The sequence below is a fragment of the Hevea brasiliensis genome, chromosome 2 (genome assembly GCF_030052815.1).
Source record: "Hevea brasiliensis isolate MT/VB/25A 57/8 chromosome 2, ASM3005281v1, whole genome shotgun sequence".
Classification (NCBI taxonomy): Eukaryota; Viridiplantae; Streptophyta; class Magnoliopsida; order Malpighiales; family Euphorbiaceae; genus Hevea; species Hevea brasiliensis.
In genome coordinates this window covers 6,225,592-6,246,220 of record NC_079494.1, presented here as the reverse complement: position 1 = coordinate 6,246,220, position 20,629 = coordinate 6,225,592, and the positions used below count along the sequence as shown (strand labels likewise).

The window sequence follows — 20,629 nt, the reverse complement described above, 5'->3', positions numbered from 1 at the left end:
AATTTCATTAATTAATAGTTATTATGTTTAAATTAAAATTAAAATCAGACAGAATAATTTAAAAATCAAATTTAAATTAAAAGATCCATATAAACTCAAAAACTTATTGATTTAAATTGAATCGAAATAAAGCAGTTTGATTTCTCATTCATGTCGGTTCGATTCAAATTATAAAATATAGTAATTTAATTAATTTAGTTTTGACAATTCAATTTGATTCAGTTCTGTTTGAATCGAATACTCAGTGCTATATTTTGTCACTGCTAGTGCGAGAATTTCTTATAAATATTTAGAGAATAAAAAATAATTTTTTATATATATAAATATATAAATGAGTGAGAATTATATTGATGTCCTGATAAATGGGTTTAAGGTTCTCTATCATTTACAAGCCTGTGGCATCGCACAAGTTTATTTTAATATTTATTATTGCTTAAAAATGACTTTATTAGGTAGACTGATGAAAAAATCCTCAAAAAAATTTTAATAAATACAATTACTTAAAAATTATGTTATCTATCAGATAAGCTTAGCTAAGAATGCCTTCATTAGGTGCAGAGGAGGATTTGGATAGTAAATAACAAGTAAGAAGAAAAATTATTACGAAACTAATTATTTATTTTTTATATTTTAAAAAATATATTATTTAATTTTTATATTTAATTTTTATTAAATTATTTAATTTTTTTAAAAAAAATTTGATATTTATATTATTCAAATTATTATTTAATTTTTTTTATTTTAAGAAAACTAATTAATTAATTTTTATATTTTTTAAAACACTACTATTTAATCTTTTTATTTGAGTGAAACTAATTAATTAGTCAAATGTATTTTGAAAATATAATATTTTGAAAATTATATTATTAGATAAAATAGAAATTTTACTATGTGGAGATGAAATTTGAATGTAAATTTTTTTAAAATTTGGAATTTCTTAGACTTTTTTTTTTATATTTTCACTAATGAGAAATAATTTTCTTTTATTACTTATAAATTTAAGTAAATTAATTAAATTTTTTTACAGAAAATTTGTTCCATTTTTATTAACAAACGAAAACAAAGAGAAAATGAGATGAAAAATGATGTGAGCGTAGAAGAGAAGTAATACGGAGAGATAGAAATAAAAAAGATAGGAGAGTTAGAATAGTTTAGGTATAAAAAATAATTATGAGACTAAATAATTAATAGAGTCAAATCACAAAAATTAATTAACGTATTTTTTTAAAATATAGAAACGAACTAATTTGTTTCACTAAAATAGGGAGATTAAATAGTAATTTGACTATTATTGATTAATAAAAAAATTGATAGAGGGATTAAATAATTTAATAAATGTAAAATATAATGATTAAATAGTATATTTTTTTTAAATATAAAATTAAATAATTAATTTTTTTAAAATAAAGGTAGTAAATAATAATTTACCGTAGGTAAAATAAATGCGGTGGCCCAAATGGTCAATTCCGTTTCACAAAATTTGCTCGCAGAAAGCGAATCATGAAAAGAACAATATTTAACATAGCCCAAGCGGTGCGCATCCACAGCATCCGTTCTAGTTTGGATACCCCCACCAACTTTACAAAAGCCAGTCTCCTGGAAGAACCCGTTCTGCTCTTAGACACCCAACTGGGCGCTGAATCAAGTTCATGCACCTTTCTCTTTACCACTCATATTTAAGCACATCCGCTCATCTCCCTCTTACCCCAAAGCTCCTTCCTTTCTCTCTTTCTCACTCTCTTTTCCTTTTAAAAGCATACTTTCCAGTGTAATGGAAGCAATAAGCAAGTGTTGTACTTCTTCAGAATCTTCTTCTTCCGAGTTGTCTTTTAATGGCAATACTACGCCAAGAAACGCAAACAAACCGGAGCGGATCAAAGGTGCATGGTGTGCAGAGGAGGACCGGATTCTCACCCGCCTCGTTGAGCGACACGGGCCCAGAAATTGGTCCTTAATAAGCCGATATATTAAGGGGCGATCCGGTAAATCATGCAGGCTCAGGTGGTGCAATCAGCTAAGCCCAAACGTGGAGCACCGTCCATTTTCTCCAGCTGAAGATGAGACCATTTTGGCTGCACATGCTAGGTATGGTAACCGGTGGGCCACAATTGCCCGGTTTTTACCGGGTCGTACTGATAATGCGGTGAAGAACCATTGGAACTCAACGTTGAAGAGGAGGGCAAGAGAAATGAGGATGGAAGGTAATTTAGATAATAACAGTATTAATGAAGGGATTGTTGCAGCAGCAGCAGCAGCAGGATCAACACCGCGCATGGCAGTGGAAGAGGAGGAAGCGTTCACCGCGTTGACTCTGGCACCGCCGGGGATTGGTGGTGGTGGTAGCAGTAGTGGGATGGAGGCGGAGAGGAAGGCAGAGAGTTTGCCAGCTGAGTTTTGGGATGTGATGAGGAATGTGATTGCGAGGGAAGTGCGAGAGTGCATGAGTTCCACTGCGAATCAGACTTCTTGGCTTCTTAATTAGCTCAAAGAAACAAAGAAACAACAGCTGGTGTTGTAGTGATTGGGTTTAATTAATTTCATGTTGATAAAGTAATTTATTATTATATTTAAAAAAGCATAAAAAAACATATTTAAATTTTATTTCATTATAAATATGTCCTTAATTAACATCGAGGCATAAATGCGAATAATTTTTTAAAATTAAATTTTTCTTATTTAAATTTAATTATTATATATTAAAAAAATAAGATAGATAATAAAATTTTATATATTAAATATATAAATTTTATATGATTGTGTTTTGAATTCATAATAAAAAAATTTATTTTAAAAAAAATTAACTGGGAAAATGCAACAAAAATTTCTTTTTATTTTTAATATAATTATTTTAAATTCAACTCAACTAAACTTTTATCTCAAAAATTTAAGGTCAATTATATAGATTTTCTTTCTTCATTCTAAATAATTTTGGGTTAAATTCTCAAAAATGTATAATACTTCTAGGTTATATTGTACTACTCTCCTACAAGTCACATAGAAAAAAAATAATATTTAAAATGTAATTACTTTAAAATCTAAATTTAAAGACTTATAATTTTAAAATAATTTCAATATCACAAAAATAATATTTATTGCCAATTAAATTAGCTTATAATTTGAAAAAAAAAAAACTTATAATCTAAAAAAACACGTGAAAGAAAAGGGCAATGGGCCGGCAACAATAATTTTGTTATCAAGTCAAGGGGGAAAATGAAATGAAAACCGTGTTCCACTTTTGCATTTTACATTTTATTTCAACATATTTAAAATGTGCTCTGCTTTAAGCGAGTTTGGTATATGTAGGTCTCACACCTTGCTAATTTTATAGTAACACTGTGATTTCACAAGTCAATTATATATATATAACATGTGATTTAGTGCATTATCATTTAAAGTATAAAATGAGATGGGATTCTACTCTTTTGTTAGGTGGTGGCCTGATATTGTTCAAAGTGCAGAAAATATTGTGTTTAAAGTAAATACTTTGTTCAAATTGTTACTATTTGTTGGTTCATATGGAAGGCCAGGAATATGGCTGTTTATGAACACTGCATTCCCAATCCTATTGATACGGCCAAAAGAATCAAATTATTGGTCACTGAACAACAAATTCTTGTAGGCATTGGATCTCATAACTTGTAGAGCATAAGTTTCAGTCCTGTAATTTTTTCAGTCGCACAATGGACTTATCCACCCGAGGGCCATTTCAAATATAATTGTGATTTGGCAATGAAGAAAGGGGATTCTGAGGCAATTATAGCTGTGATTTACAGAAATTTGGAAGGGAAGGTGGTAGAAGGTGTTACTAAGAAGGTCAATTGCTTCTTAGTTCTGGTTGGAGAAACCATGGCCATGCTGAAAGCCATGCATCTTGCTGAAAGCAGGGGGAGATCACATATTATAGTTGAGTCTGATTAAGCAAATTTGATCCATGCAGTGAATAGTTTCCCTACTATTAAGTTCTGGGAAATCTATGCCATGGTTGGAACTATCAGAAGATTAGCTGATCAATTCCACAAGTTGTAGCATCAAGCATGTCAGAGGAGAAGCAAATAAAGCAGCCCATCTGATTGCAAAACTTAGCTATAGGAAGGCTTTACCATGCAATTGGGTTGTTAATTTACCTTCCTCTCTATCTCAGATTTGTAGTTTTCATGTCCAAAGGGCTATGTCATACATTTATAGGAAGAAAAAAAAAAAACTATGGATATTAATGAAATGCTGACATATTAATTTTTTATTTCAATTATTGTTAATGTCACATCAATATTTAGTTAAAAATTATTATATGAATATATTTTTATATAATTTTTTTATAAATTAAGAATATATTATATATGTTAACGAAAGTGGGTATGTCAATTAAATAAGAAGTTATAAATTTATAAGTAAATAATAGAGAATGTAAGACTTATTTTGAAAATTTTATAATTAAAAAATAATTTCATAATTTAGGTCTCCATAAATAAGTAAATAAATTTATGTGTTTTATAGCAGTTCATATATTTTTCTATACAATTTAGATTATTTTAACGTATTCATTTTATCTATAATTTTCTTTTAATTTTTTAAATATGTTAGCTTAATTATTTTTTGTGACGTTAAAATTTTTATATTACAAATAATATATCAGATTAAGAGTATTTTTATCCATTATTAAAACTAAATTTAGGTGAAACAAACTATTCATCACAAACACAAACACAAACACATTGATTTTATTCAATAAAATAGGATTTTAATTTCAAAAGCTTTAAAAATAATCCCAGTGAAATTTATTTTATAGCAATTGAACTAATTAATTGATACAATATAGGTTAATCGAGTCGTTTGCTCTCTTTATTAGCTATTTAGTACGTTTCTTTCTCTGACTATTTCAGTTGGACTACTCCTCAAACTAAAGAAAAGAGAGGTTGTATACCTAGTTCAGACACTTAATAAAGGATAATTTTTTTTTTGTTCCCTATAACTTCATCTACTAACTTATTAACAATACTCTTCCTAATTAAAAACTTAGGTACAAGTCTCATTTAGTTTGAAAATGGTACTTTTACAATGTAAATACATTCAAGATGAGATGCCTTGAGTTAATCATAGTTAATTGTAGTAATCAATATGACGCTGAATTTCCTTTACCAGGTTAATTATATCTATTTATCGTTGATTGTACTACTTAATAATGTATAATTAAGAGAAATTATCCCATTTTGAAGTAGTTCATATCTGCTTTCGATCCACTTTTTGATGGTTGACATTGATAAACAGGTCGATTAATTTGTCACTCTTGATAAATAGATTAGTTGGACTAGTTATTTTATAAATATGCCCTGATACTACCTGTCTTTGTCATTTCAGAAATGTTAGAGTCATTATTGCGTTGAAATAATATGATTAGATTTCGCATGCAGATCTTGACAATAAGATAGCTCACTTGGTGTACCTTTACACGTGTTTATTTGTTATTGGGTCTCTTATTGTATAAATAGGTATCAACCATTTTAAGTAGCTTAGTTTTATAATGATTAAACCGACTAAATGACTTTCATAACTGAACCATTATCCATGATAAAATTCTAATGCTAATCTTTATATCAGCATTTCAGTATAATATAATAAATGCAATGAGATATTGCATTGCTAAGTCAAGTAAGTATTGTTTTTCAAATGATAGTTCACAATTTTTTGCTTTATATTGTGAACCTTTTCAAGATGATCAAAATATTATGATGGAACGTAGGATATGATAATCAAAATTAAAGTTTTGTGATGGAAATTTTAAACGCATAAGAGTTATTGTACTCTCAATACTTTTTTTTCTTTCCCATGAGGCCTAAATTTTGATATACTCTTTTAATTTATTTATTTATTTATTAAGATAATTTATATGTTTTTCTTTATTATTATGTGTATATTTATTAACTATAATTTAATACATTCTTTCCTTTATATATAAAACAAGGCTAAATAATGAAAAAAAATAATAATCTTTGTAAATTTTTTCAATTTTAGTCAAATATTTTAATTGCATCGATTTGAAACTAAATTTTTTTATATTATTTTCAATTTAACAATAAATTTAATTAAAACAATTGAATTTATCAATTAATAAAAATAATTAAAATTTGAAATAAGAAATTATCATATCAACATTCTATTTAACAGATATAAAGACAATGCAATAATGTAAAATTTCATGGTATAAATTTAATGAAAAATAAAAATTTTGTCCCTTAAGTGATAACGTACTACTTAACCACATGATACAGTTTTAATGTTATTCTTAATTTTTAATTATACAAATAATTTTTTTTTATATTAATTTATTCATCAAATTTGCACCATAAGATTTTATGTTATCACATTGTCCTTGTATCCGTTAATGAAATGATACTTGAACTAAGAAATTGTCAAGTTAACCTTTGATTTATGAATATAGAGATAATGTGATGGTATAAATATTCATAGCATTAATTTGATAAAAATAAAAATTTTATTACTTAAATGATAATGCTCTAAATCACATGATGTATTCTAAAAATTATCTGTAATTTTTCTTTTATAATCAAATTATTTATAATTTCTAATTTTACATATATTTTTTTTATTAACTTAATTAATACAAGCTCACTATAGAAAAATTATTAATTTTTAAATGATAATAAAAAAACTAAATTTATTATTAACAAAAGAACAATGTTTCAATGAACGTAATACTATGAGCCAACTTGCTTAGAGTATTAATTTTTGATGTTAACTTATAAACAATATTTTTATCCACAAATGTATTTTGAAGACTTATATTGAATTATATTTTTTATTTATTACATTTAAATTAACATTAATTTTCTGTTATTAATAATTAGATGAATTATAACATATAATTATATTTCAAAAATTAGCATAGACCCTATAATTATTTACCCTTTGGTCAACTTTGCACACCACAAGTCCCTTACCCCGTCTGTCACCCCTCAGCACTCAATCCCTCCCCCAGTTCTCGCTCCTAATTTTTAATTCTTATATATATATATATATATTTATAAATATATTAAATTATTGTTAATTAATTCAAATAAAATAATAATAAATAATAAATATATATGAATTTTCACATTCTTCAACGTCAGCAATCACAGATATGCTCAAATGAATCGAGCTCGCCATCTTCCTACCTTCGGCTTCCTTGGTAAGTCCTGTAAATTTTGACAAGATCAGGAGAGTTTAAAAGCCAAGTCCTAAGATTTTGAAATAGGGGCAGTGAATAATTCGTGGCTGAAGGCTTAATGGGGTTCTATCTGTCTTCCACACAAGTTGCTAAGGTCCAAAGACTCCGGACAACCCACCCATTTTTTGTGGGTCACAAACTCACACTTACAGACATGTGGCACAAACGGAACCACAAGCGAATCTCTAAGAATAATTCGGACAGGCTGTAGCGTTGCTGTCGTAGCTCAGTTGGTTAGAGCACCCGTTTAGCAAGCTGGAGGTCTTGAGTTCGACTCTCAACGAAAGCAGGTTTTTTATTTCCATGTCAAACTTGACAAGTCCTGTTGTTGCTCAGATGCATTAGTCTTTGATCAAAACTGGATGTGATTGCCCTAGCTCTAGCTTATAGAATGCTTGTTTTGACCTGGGTGGTTCCTTGGCTATTCAAATCTTTGCATGCTTTTGTATTCATCGCTTTCATTTCATTTAACTCAAAACTCCAAATCCTCAAAACTCTTGGATCCATAACTTTAATCCCGTGAAATTGAATGCCAGAAAATAATAGTTAAGAGTTCCAATGAAGCTCTTGACTCCTGAAAAGCAGGGAGATGCAGTGCAAAGACCATTTGCCTCAACTTGAGTTCTACTCGTCCAAATGCAGGCTATGCAACTCTTTGGCTTGTAGGTCGAGAGTTGGAATTCAAGTTGGCTTGTCATGGTAGAATCAGAGAATTCGAGGAACATTCAGGAATTCTTGTTGAATATAAAATGGGGGATGATTTTTGCTTTACTAGATCGAATTTTACATGTAGGCTGGGAATGCAAGAAGCTGAAGCTAATCATTAAACTTGTTAGAATACTTGCCCTTGAATTTATGGTGAGCATAACATCTATTCTCTAAGAATTCATTCTTGGATTTTCTAATGGACATGAAATAGATTTAGTTTTATATGATGCTCAGGTGATAATAGTCCTGTTTGGAATTGAGTTTTAGAGCCTGAAATTGTCTTTCTGAATAAAAGCACAATTTTAGATGCCAGTTTGGAAAAAACTGTTTTGTTATTTTAGCTTTCTTATGACTAAAATTAATCAAATTTAATTTTTAATTATTTTTTAACACTCTCTAACTAATATATTTAAAAAAGTGATTTTCTCTACAGCAGTTTCAACAGCAATGCCAAACAGGCCCAATGCCTATTTGCAGATCCTCCATTATGACTTGCATTTTATTTTATTTTTCTGATATTCCTTTTGCTTACCAAATGGAGCCCAGTAATTAAATAAGAAGCCTGGTGTGACTTGATGAGAGAAACACAAGTTCTTTCTTGGAAAGGCTCATAGAATGATGGGCATGATGCATGAACTGGTAGGATGTAATAAACTATATGTTCATCCCTTGTTTTTTCATGCAATGAAAGTATAACAAGTTTATTATATCATAATTTGCGAAATAAGATCTGGTGTAATCAACTTTATAATTTGTGAATACGACAATGTGGTAAAGTTCTGTCAATAATTTGAGAGTAATGGCTGAGTTCTGTACTCCAAAGCATGAGTCTGAACATCAACTATAGGATCTTGAGTCCCTTTTCTTGCTGGAATCAAATGATAGATGTTGGACCATTTACTTTGAGGAGAACTGTGCTTGAGCACATGAGCCTAGACAGGGATTCTGATTTCCTGCTTTATTTGGGAAAGAGCAAACTCAATGCCCCACTTGAAATTGATAGGGCAAACAAACAATGCCTCTTTCAACAAGGGTGGTTGATTTGATTCATAAGGTGGTTCTTGGTTGAAAAGGTGTTATCTTTCTCTTCTTCTACCTGGTCCCTTGTGTTTTATGGGAAAGAATTTCACTCCTCCACAGAGAATCGTTGCCTTAATAGTTTCTCTTATGGCATAGGAGCAAAAAGCTTTGAGTTTCATAGCTTATTCAGGTATGTTGATTCCAGGATAATTAAAAATTCATCAAGTAAATCACCAAAGAAAGAAAAGAAAATAAAAGAAAATGAAACCAAAGATTCATTTTTGGTTGGTTCAAGCCATCACCTAACAAACATCCATGACAACTTCAGCCCATAATGTACAGTAGCAACAATGCCTCAGAACACTAAGAGGAAGCAAATATTCAATCAACAAGAATGATGTGAGAATGGGAACTCAAAAGAGAGCCGCTACATCCAAGAAAAAACACCGAATGCAAGATTTACAGCAGGTCATTGAGGAGACTGCTCTTCCTGCTTGGTTTCTAGGTGGGTTTGAGCAGGCACTGGTGGTGGATCAGATGTGGCAAGCACATTAGGCCTTGATAGAGGTGGGCTTATCGTTCCATCAATGCAAGAAGAGCATTTTGTCTCTGCCCAACTCTCTATATCATGCTGACCATAACCCAAGATTCTCCTTCCTGAGCAAAGCCTTCCAATCATAACAGCGAGTACTGCTAAAATCATGATCACTACAAGTACTGCTATAACTGGGCCAACTGAGCTGTGGGTTGAGTGAGTGTGGAAAGGTTCCTGTGCTATAGTCACTGCCGGTGGTTGCTGGCTTAGTGGCGTTGACATTTTAGCCTTGAAGAGTGTAGTCGCATTTCTAATGAAAGTGAAGAACTAGCTTAAGAGTAAGTTGTGCGGAATTTCTGAAACATTCACCATGAAAATGAGGAGGAGAATAGAGGAAAACTGAAGGAGAATCTTGGAAAGAAAGAAAAGCCAAGGAATTCTGAGTTCTGTCAAAATTGAAGAGCAAAGGGGTTTAAAATTTCTCCAATGAGAGAGAGAACAAAAGGGCTAGATAGAGAGGCAAAATTTTTGTTAGATTGAGAAGAAAGTACAAAAGGGTTACAACTTGTAAGTTGTAACCAGTGCATTTGCTTGCATTGATTGGAGAGAGCAAGGTTCCTCCCAATGGGAAATTGGCTTTCCTTATTTTTTAATAATAATTTCAACAGAGAACCTAATGACAGTAAAAGGACGAAAGGAAAAGAACCACAAAGCTAGGGAATCTAAATGGACTGACGCTTCTGACTTACGAGCTTTTGCAGGACTCATCTGCCACTGCAAGATAACAGCAGGGATGCAGGCTAAACAACCTTAACCATCTTCAATTTCAAAGCACAGTGTGAAGTTAGGGTGCCTGTGCTGTGCACCACAGCCAATAATTTTTTTTTTTTTAATTATATGTATGGGTCAATGATTGCTCCAAGTTCATTCTTTTCTAGTTTTTACCTTAAAATTCATTTTTATTTTAAAATTTCTTCAATCAGAAGATTTAAGAACATTATTTTTTTTATTGGATAAAATAAAAATTAACAATATAAAATTTTATGCTGTTAAGAAAGGCTAAAACAAGATTTCAAGCTCTGGCGTAATCTTGTATTTGGGGATGCTGCATATGGCCTCCATCAGATGTCACAGCTCGAATAAATTTTCCTTTTAGTATACGTTTGCCGTTTACTGGAAATTGATTTTTTTTTTTTTCTGAAATGACAGGAAATTGGAATTTCATTTGATATTTTCTTGGAAAATCTCGGATTTTACTTAAAATTACATGCCGCAAGATTTGAAGACCACCTACATCTTAATTGTTTGCCTTTATTAACAAATCCATAGCTTCAATCTCAAATCTCTATCTTGGGTAGAGTGAGAGAGTTTTCATTGAAATTTTTTTCCTTACCCTTTGTTTGGATTCTTATTTGTACAGGGAAAATGAGAGAAATTAAGGAGGAAAAATGAAAAAAAAATTAAAAAAAAATTTAATTTCCTTCGTGATGTTTGGATAGATTATTAGAACGAGAAAGAAATGAAATTTCTCCCTTCAATGAAAAGATGGAAAATATCTTTTATATACTTACTTTTTTTTTATGACAGCCCACATGTACATTGATCATATTTATCTATACTTAAACTGTACGTGGAACATTGATCATATTTCAAACTTATTTAATTTTAGTGTTAAAACTCTGATATGGATTTAGGCAACTTCTAGCATGAAGCAGATTTCACGCGATAAAACTCATAGTTGAATTATACTATAAAATTTATTAAAAGTATCATTGAAAAAAATAATAAATGAAGCATTTTTATATAACTTTCTACTGCAAAATGAAAAGCAATAATGATGGAAAATGAGAGATACTTTCTGCAACAAAGAGAAGAAATGAAACAGAAAGAAGATGATTTTTCTACTTAAGTAATTGAAGGGTATTGAAGTACTTTTCACATAAATAACAATAATTTCTCTCCATTCCCCTCTAATTTGGAGAAAATTTTTTTGAGGTAGATGCAATAGAGAGGAGAAATGTATTTTCTCCCCTCTTCCTTTCTCCTCTTTTCTCTCTTCAAATTGATGTCCAAATAAGTGATTCGATAGAAATCAAATTTCATTTCTTTTCTTTTCTCTCCATAAAGAGGAGAAATGTATTTTCTCCCCTCTTCCTTTCTCCTCTTTTCTCTTTTCAAATTGATGTCCAAATAAGTGAATCGATAGAAATCAAATTTTATTTCTTTTCTTTTCTCTCCATTTCCATCAATCCAAACGAAGGGTTAGGGTCAGTCGCTCTAGCTGGCAGGAGAGGGTCCTCCTTTCCCTGACTGACAGTGGGTTCCCTCCCTATCTCTTGTGTTGTGTCGTATACACTATTTTTGGTTGTTTGAGCAGTTGGGCATTTCATGCGGAGGGTTATTGGGCTGCTCTGTGTTGTGTTGTTTTTTTTTGTTTTTTCTTCCTGGTTGTACTTTGCAAGTTTATGGCAGGGAAGGCATCAATGTGACTTTATGGTTGATGATGGTGTGAGGATGTATTCTGTGTAGAGGTTGCAAAGAGCTTTGCCACCTCCTCGTCCGCCGGTTTTTGAGATGCTCTGAATCTGGAATTCTCTGCTTTCTCATAATTTTCCAACAATAAAACCCTACATCTCAATTAGCCAATAATGTGTTGGCCGGATGGTACTGAGATCTTCTTAAGGTGACAATATTCCAAGTTCAAATTTAGGGACATCAGTCTCACTGCTTGTCTCTTGGGATTTCCATGCTTTTTCAAAATAGCTTGGAAATAATTAGTCCATTAGATGTGAGATACACTTTCTGTAGACAAAACAATAAAACCTGATCCTAATTAATACGACAGAATGGGATGAGATGGGGTATGCAATCCACAAAGTTTATGCATCATAGGCGTACATCCTGTGAAATGACAGGTTGTTCTCATGATCACGTTTGGTAGATGGCATCAGAAAATTGTGCAAGAAATAAAGGTTGTCTCAGAAATAGATTCTACTACATTAACATTTGACCAACCTTCTTAATGATATTGTCGTCCACAACATTAGTTAGACAGTTACAACTCACCCTTCCCCCTGCTAGGAATAAGCTTCATTCCGTAAATTCTAGCTGGAGAAATTATGACATTTTGTCAACAGCATTAATCTTAAGCAAGGATTGATGAATACAGTCAATTTCAACAATGGAGAAAAGGAAAAAAGTATGAAGGAGCAGCCTTAGAAATGACTACTTGCGTTGGAGAATAGATGCCTAGTTATTTTGAATAGATAAGAATTAAAAATCTGTGTAGAAAAAATGTAAAAAACGGGATTTTTTTTTTCTTTTTTCCTTTGGCTCCTATCAGTCTTAAAATTTGAAACTTCACAGCTCTGAAGACAAAGTCCAATACTGCTGCGCTAAAGCTATTGATAAATGCAAAGCATGGGCATCGTGAGCATGATAAAGAGCTGCGTTGGACAACAAACAAAATTCAAATGCCATGACATCACAGACATAGCTGGTATGAAAAAGCAACCAGCTGAAATATTTTCTATATTAGAAATGAATCAAATTGTGGGGAAGAAAGGTTCCTATATTTACAAGTTCTACTAAAGTTTGTCATTATCTTTATAAAATGGGAATAATTACTATTTTCACTTCCTACTTACTTTTTACATCTTCGTTAAATCATTTGCTTGAAGTCTAAACCCCTCCTATTTGCACAAGTTCAAGCCACGACGATGAAGATGGAAATGACCAGCACACTCATCCCAGCTTATTAGATTTCCAAATTAAGAAGTCTTTTCTGCATCAAGAGCATAGAATATGATACACTGAACCTCAAGCTCATGAGAGTCATGAAAGCCTTAAAAAGAGATTTGAAAACCTCCATTGGGTCCTGTCTAGTCAATTGCTAGCTTCTACCTAGCTGTACACAAAGAAGACTGCTTCCAGATCAAACCATGACAATCGGTGGATATTTCAGATATGTGGAACTTCCCTTCCATGACTCCTTAAAAGAGCCAAAGGATGGTTATTCACGGCACCAAGTGGCATGTTGCTGGAAAATTTTGAAGTAGAGCTGAAATTATGTGAATCATAAACCAACTGTGTTGTAGATAGAGAAGGAAGGACTTCAAGTGGAGAACATGGAGAGTGAAAAGAAACTGCAGCAGAATTGAATGTTTTGACACAACTTTGTTGAAAGGTTTCACTGAGGGGGAAAACACAGAAATATAAATACCAATATATCAATAATCGAGATAGCCATAGAATGAAATGAAAGAATTAAGAAGTATTATCTGAATGATCACTTTATTGCATGTCGATATATTTACCTATTGCTGGGCATTTTATCATTCATAATCCGTGTGCCTGGAGAGGTTGGCATCAAATCAATTTTTTGTGCAGCACAATCTCTGGAACATTGTGACTTATCCTATAAAAAGGGCACACGAGTAATTAGTGCACTAATCAAATACATTTCTCAAAGTAAAATGAATCACTTCGGAGTTCATCAACAGTAGAAAGAATGCCCATCTACAGGCTGACTATGCCATGGGGTTTATTACTCAATACTTGCCATGAGGTTTATTGCTGATAATGCCTGTCTGCAGGTCAACAAATTGAGTTCACTTGAATTTCGCACAAAAGGATGCTCAAGTAGCATATTAGCAGATGGTCGCTCTGCAGGATTTCTTTGAAAGCAACAGCAGAGAAAATCTTTAGCTTCTGGAGACAATACATCTGGTATAGGTGGAGTTTTGTTCAAAACCTTGAACATTGCTTGAGGCTGACATGTCGAAGAGAATTAGACAATTAAGAGATGAAGTAGAAAACCCAGAAGTGTGCACACCATTGTAACAGAATTACCAAACAGAAATGCAGAGGGAGGCAAAGATGATGAGAAAACTTAGCTTAGATGAAGAAAAGAAAAATGCATATGCCCCTACTTTCATTTTCAGTGCTTTAATAACATAAAAATAAATTAAGAATCAATTAACAAACCTACAGTACTATGCAAAATATCACCGATATATTTTGAGATTCATCAGCAAGCGAGAGTCAATAACACTAAGCAAAGAAAGATGCTATTGTCAAATTACAAATAGTACAAAATACTGACAACTTTGCTTGAACCCAAAAATGCATGCTGGGGAAACGGTTATAGGTGACACCGTCAGGAATTCTGGACAGGAACTTGAGTCACAATGCAAATTCAGCCCTTGAAAAGAGAACAGTTTGAAGATAAACTTTCTAATACAATCGTCACTTCTTTATAGTCCAACTTAATGAGGTCAAATCGACACAGAGCACTCTAAAAAGTAGGCATCTAAACTTTCTTATATAAAAAAGGAAGCACAATCTAGTATGAGCTCACCCCTTGAAGATCGCCCCAGGGAGGTTTACCAGTAAACATCTCAATGACAGTACAACCCAAGCTCCATATATCAACTGCCAAAGCAAGATCAGAATTGGCATCTTTCTGCATCACAGCTTTTATGACCTGCAAAAAGGTAACCAGTTTACAAGGACTGTAGCAAAAGGCCATCAAGAGACTTGCAAGTATCTTAACAAGAAATACCTCTGGAGCCATCCAGTGTGGACTGCCTTTCAAAGACAATTCATATGATAGTCCAGTAAGCTGAACAGGAACAAAAGTTAAAATAAAATAAAATTAAAATGCACACACAAAGAGAATAACAGCACTGAATTTATTTTTGTCATAAAACACAAGAAGGTGTTCAAATATATTCAAAACATACATGTTTTGCCAAGCCAAAATCTGCCAACTTAACAACACCTGATGAATCAACAAGCAAATTTGCTCCTTTAATGTCCCTGTAGAGCACAATTCTCTGAATCACTAAAACTCTACAGTTGGAAAATGTTAAACTTTAAGACAATAAAAGCATCAAATTTCCACAAAATGTTTAAGGCAACCGATTGGAATGGTGTAAAGTACGAAAAGCACTCTTATACTCTTTTGCAACATACCCACTGATGATAATGGTATTATTTTTTACAAGATACTGTTTCTTCATTTATGAAAGATGATATTTGCAATAACAAGACAAATGCTGGATAATAGAGAAGAAGGTTTTTCCTCTTTACCGTACATCAATTACCTGTGGATTGTCTTTGTGCTGTGCAGATAATCCAATCCAGATAGAATATGGCGGGTGAAATTGCGGACTATAGATTCGGTCATGGCTCCACAATGTTCACGGAAATATCTACTGATTGATCCAGGATACACATACTCCAAATATATGTAAAAGTGATCATCAACCTGAACATAATAAAGTTATCCCCAGATCAATTAAAATTGCAATAGTTTATGAACATTTGGATTCAACAAGCAGAATACTAGAAGAACAGAAGGAATACTTACTATCTCAGTGCCGTAATACTGCACAATATTTGGATGCTTTAGATGTTGAAGAAGTCTAATTTCCTGCACACGAAGTACAAAAAAGAAATTGATAATGATGCCAATTAAATCTACATTCAGTCCGAGTCATATGGCTTCTGAATTTTCCTCAATATAACAATTAAAAGGGCTTAGAAACATCTAAGCAACATTTAGATCAATGAAATTGTTAATGAGCATCTACTCACAAACAGTCAGAAATATATATATATATATATATATATATATATATATATATATGTTGCTGCCAATTAAGTCTACATTCGGTCTGAGTTACATGGCTTCTGAATTTTCTTCAACATAACAATTAAAAGGGCTTAGAACATGAACTGAAACATCTAAGCAACATTTAGACTAATGGAATTGTTAATGAGCATCTACTCATAAATAGTCAGAATAGTGCTTTTTTTTTTCCTGAGAGAGGAAGAGGCATTCTAGCAGCATTATCATATTAGTTTATGTGATGCATCAAGAATCAGAATCAACAAGAAATTTTTATTATGAAAATCAATTCACAAATTCTTTGCAGTCTTCCTAAGACTCTTCTGAGCACCACAACAAGGGATTAAGGAAATAATGGCACTCTTTAAAATAAGATAAGTCTACTTGCAGACAATGGAATAGAGGGTTTTTTTTTTTTTTTTTTTTGTCCGAAGATAGACATATACACAGGCGGCTTAGGTTGCAGACAATGGAATAGAGTTGACCAGAAAATTTTGGCAACTTTTTTGGCAACCAGAGTCCTAATTTTTAACTGGAACTATATGATGCCTTTTTGAGAAATACAGGGAATATATAGTTGAGTTATTATGAATGATTCTAGACCTTCAGCTAATAGGAAAAAGTGCAACCCTTTTACTTAAATGTTTTTGCCTCCTGGTTATCACGCTATAACAACAATGCTTATAAAGACTATTGGACATACCTGCTCTAGCTGCTTTATGCATTCAGCAGATTTGGGGTCATCAGGGATGATGTCAACTTCCTTCATTGCACATAAAGCTCCAGTCTCTCTGTCAAATAAAAGCAAAAATTGTTATTCACCACTGAAGAAATTCAAGAAAACAGAAGTATTAAAGCTTCAGAATACATGCATACAGGTTGGTTCCAACATAAACACTTCCATAAGTACCACGTCCAATAAGTTTTCCTTTCTGCCACTGAGTTTTTCTCAATAATAAATTTGGCTTCTCTATTGCGTGATGGAGAACAGCTGGTGGAGATGGCACAGGCGACTGTGGCGGGGCGGCTCCAGGAGGAAGGGGCAATGGATGAGCACTAAAATGGCTATTAGTCTCAGGCCACTCCTTAGAATTCCCTTGAAGCAATTTATTATGCGATGGAAATGAAAACTTATAGTGACTTTTGGGGTTGAGGTAGGGACTTTGCAATGATGGGCTACAAAATGGAGAATGATCTGGACTATGCATGGGTTTGAGTGGTGACACTTGTGAACTATGACCACCATGCCTACCCAAGTCTGGTACTTCCAAAGCTGACTGCTTATGACATGCTTGTGAAGCTACAAAAGATGGTAAAAAGTCCCCAGTGTTTGATCTTTGTGGGCTAACAGCAGGGCTTGAGAAACCGCTTGTTGGAGCACTCCTGGGAGAAGCAATCTGACTCAACTTGTACTTAAAACTTTCAGTATTTAGATCATGAGACTGTCCCTTGCAACAATTGCTTGAAGACTTGAATGCATCTGTAGCATCGCCAGGAGAGAGTTCCCCTGCATTTGATCTTCGAGGACTAACCATAGGACTTGAGAATCCACTTGTTGGAGCACTTCGAGCAGCAATGTTCAGTCTTAAGTTGTAATTAGCACCATCATCATTAGCATCTTGAGAGAATCTCGAATGACAATTGCTTGAACAAGTAGCAAACTTTGTAACAACATGATCTGCGCTATTCCTGATAGTTCATAGAGGGAAAACACAAAGGCACATCAACATAGGCCCACACGCAAAACCAGCCAATAATTACAGAATTCGCAGCACAATGTAATGACTTTAACTACCAGATACAGAGTGAAAACTGTATGTATACCTGTGGGGCAGTTCATATACAGAATTTGATCACATAAAGACGCGTTTAAGGAAAGTTTTCATGTTAAATTCACCTAGAAATAGTTTAATACCAATTTAAGCTAAGGTCAACTTGCCATAGGAAATTACGCAGCATGCCAAATTTAGCTTTTGCTTTTGATTTCATTTATTATGCGTTAGCAATGTTTATATTCTGTTTAAATTCGTAATTATTAATCATTGGCAGAGGATTTGCATACAGGTCAAAATGTCACAGATTGATCAACAAAATGTAAAATGATCTTATTACCTCCTCAAAACAGAGCTCGGTCCTTCTTCTGGTGATCCAGGATGACCCTGGCAGAAAATCGAGCCCAACAAATCCGGTCTCTTGGTCAAAGGCCATTCAGGAAGCGGCAACGGTTGCGGTACAGCAGACGAAAACCAGCGATCGGAGGAGCCAAGAGATCGCGGCTTTTGAGCAGAATCAGGTGAACCATGAGGAGAATTCAAAGGATCGATGAACTGCAAGCCAAGCTCATGTTCACTGACGTGCCTGAGCTTCCTCTGCCGCGTGAGCCTCCTCTGAGTAAAGGATGATTGCCCACGATTATTAAAGAAATTACCAGCATTGCCACTGCTGTCTTTTGAAGAAACAGAAGGGGAAGACGGCGAAGAGGAAGAAGGAGAAGAGGAAGAAACAGATTTTTGAAAGAAATGCATTTGATTCTCGATCATGAAAGAAAGGAAAGTGGACTAGTTGTTGTTGAAGGCTTCATGAGAAAGAATATGAGATCAGTGCAGCCATAGGAAAGGCCTCGGTTACTTCTTAGTTCTTGCTTCGATTACTTGAGAAATTGTTTTTCTAAAGCTTTGAATTTGTTTAGTCAACAGTGAGGATTGGGATTGGACCTTAGAATCAGACCTCAAACCTAACTCCATCCACCAATCGAATCATTCTTACCTCTGAATTAAAAAAGAATAGTAAAAGCAGCATTATTGGAGAAATCAGAGTCAGAAACACGACGCTTTCCCTCTTCTTAAAGCAGCGAGGTCAATACGTGACTCACGCTGCTGGCGGTGCTGGTGGCGGAGACAGAAGAGGAGGATTTGTAATAGCAAGAAGCAGAAAGTCAAGGTTGACCAAAAACAAACGACACGCCGTGTGCGTACGGCATAAGTACGTTTTACAGAGTCTGTATAGACTACAATATTATTTCCTCTACATTGAATTTTTCAAACAGTTGATCGTATATACTTGAGTTTGGGAATTGCTGGCTACAGCTAAGGGACGCTTTTAGTTTTGTGAACAAGCGGTACTTTAAACCAGTGGCAGCCGACTAGCCGGGCCTTTTTAGTTCTTGGCAGAGCGAGTCTTTCAAATCGAATTGAATTAAATTAAATTTTAAATTTTAAAAATTAAATTAAATTAAAATAAATAAAAAATTAAATCAAATTACTCTATTTCGATTCGATTTAAATTGATCGATTTTAATTTTTAATTAATTTTTTAATTTAAACTTAATTTTTAAGTTATTTGATTTAATTTTAATTTAAATCTAATAATCATTAATCAATAAAATTAAATAATTAATATATATATAATTAAATATAATTCATAAATTTTTTATAAAAATAAATTAATTTAAAAATTAATTCGATTTGATTTGATTCGATTTAAATATATAAATTACTATTTAGTTCTATTTAACTGATTTTTTTCTCTTCAAAAATGAATCGAACTGAAATAACTAAAATTTTTATAATATAAAATCGAACCAAAAATTAAATTTTAAAATAAAATCAATTGAACCGAATTGACTTAATTCGATTCGATTTTTTAATTGTAATCAAATTCTGCTTAGCCCTAGTTCTTGACATTAAGTTTTAGAATTTAAAAATTTTTTTAATAAAAATATTATTTTAAATATTATTTAAAAAATAATTTAAAAAAATATTTTATTATTTTAATATATTTATAATTAAAATTAATTAAAATTAATTTTTATTTATTTTTTAATATTCTCTAATTAATATATTTAAAAGAATAATTTTCTTAACAATAATTTTAATAGCAATCTAAAACAAACCTTTAATTTACATGCAAAGTAGAGACAGACCCTAACGTCAAAGCCAATGATAATCTATGTTGGCTTCACTAGCCACCAGTTTAAACCACTAGAATTTATTTTTATTATTATTATTAAATATAAATAATTTACAAAATGAGTCATTTTATTTTAAGTCATTCTATACATATATCCTAATTATAATAAGTTATTCTATTTTTAATTTTGAAGCCTGTAATCAACTGGTATGCATGTAAAAAACTTTAATTTATCATTAGAAGAAATATGAAGCAATAAATATAACTGCTCCGTGAATATGTTCTTCTGAAAAATATTTTTTTTTTTTTTTTTTTAATGTTTAAGGTGTTTAAGAAATTTAATCAAAGAAAATAAATTACTAATTAAACAAGAATAATCTCAAAATAGATGAAAATACTTCATATTTTTAAAATAAGAAGTCATTTTCTTAATTTCACTATTTCAACTTTCACAATACTTGTCTTGATAGATTTTATGAATAATGATATAAAATACTAATCATATACTAAACAATGGAAAATATTTTTTGAAAAATAATTTTTATGAAAGATATTTTTCACGTACAAATTATTTTTTATGAAACAAAATGTAGTAACG

At 32.1% G+C, this 20,629-nt stretch overlaps 3 protein-coding genes and 1 non-coding gene across 4 annotated transcripts; 2 read left to right on the top strand and 2 right to left on the bottom strand.

The window, feature by feature from the left end:
- Positions 1-1,551: 1,551 nt before the first annotated feature.
- LOC110637138 (transcription factor MYB73-like) lies at positions 1,552-2,555 on the top strand. Its single transcript, XM_058133256.1, has one exon. The coding sequence runs from the start codon at positions 1,772-1,774 to the stop codon at positions 2,480-2,482; it is 711 nt and encodes a 236-aa protein (XP_057989239.1). The 5' UTR covers positions 1,552-1,771; the 3' UTR covers positions 2,483-2,555.
- Positions 2,556-7,440: 4,885 nt separating this feature from the next.
- Positions 7,441-7,514, top strand: TRNAT-AGU (transfer RNA threonine (anticodon AGU)). The gene has a single exon. It is a non-coding gene; the product is annotated as a tRNA-Ala (tRNA).
- A 1,908-nt stretch (positions 7,515-9,422) lies between these two features.
- Positions 9,423-9,770, bottom strand: LOC110637111 (uncharacterized). Its single transcript, XM_021787053.1, has one exon. It carries the CDS (start codon positions 9,768-9,770, stop codon positions 9,423-9,425), a length of 348 nt encoding a protein of 115 aa, XP_021642745.1.
- A 3,211-nt stretch (positions 9,771-12,981) lies between these two features.
- On the bottom strand, positions 12,982-19,216 carry LOC110637128 (mitogen-activated protein kinase kinase kinase 5). The gene is made up of 11 exons (XM_021787080.2): positions 18,235-19,216; positions 16,999-17,811; positions 16,826-16,913; positions 15,862-15,924; positions 15,596-15,759; positions 15,233-15,308; positions 15,052-15,111; positions 14,848-14,973; positions 14,050-14,259; positions 13,805-13,905; positions 12,982-13,680 (listed from the first exon to the last, which is right to left on the bottom strand). The coding sequence occupies exons 1-11, from the start codon at positions 18,660-18,662 to the stop codon at positions 13,449-13,451; spliced, it is 2,361 nt and encodes a 786-aa protein (XP_021642772.2). The 5' UTR covers positions 18,663-19,216; the 3' UTR covers positions 12,982-13,448.
- Positions 19,217-20,629: the final 1,413 nt, after the last annotated feature.

Bases quoted from the DNA above. Each gene is read 5' to 3' on its own strand.
- LOC110637138 (XM_058133256.1), top strand. From the start codon at position 1,772: ATGGAAGCAATAAGCAAGTGTTGTACTTCTTCAGAATCTTCTTCTTCC.
- LOC110637111 (XM_021787053.1), bottom strand. From the start codon at position 9,770: ATGTCAACGCCACTAAGCCAGCAACCACCGGCAGTGACTATAGCACAG.
- LOC110637128 (XM_021787080.2), bottom strand. From the start codon at position 18,662: ATGATCGAGAATCAAATGCATTTCTTTCAAAAATCTGTTTCTTCCTCT. The intron at 14,974-15,051 runs GTATTTCTTGTT...ACCTTTTTGCAG, and splicing joins CACACTGGATGGCTCCAGAG to GTCATAAAAGCTGTGATGCA. The intron at 14,260-14,847 runs GTGAGCTCATAC...TCGACATGTCAG, and splicing joins CCTGGGGCGATCTTCAAGGG to CCTCAAGCAATGTTCAAGGT.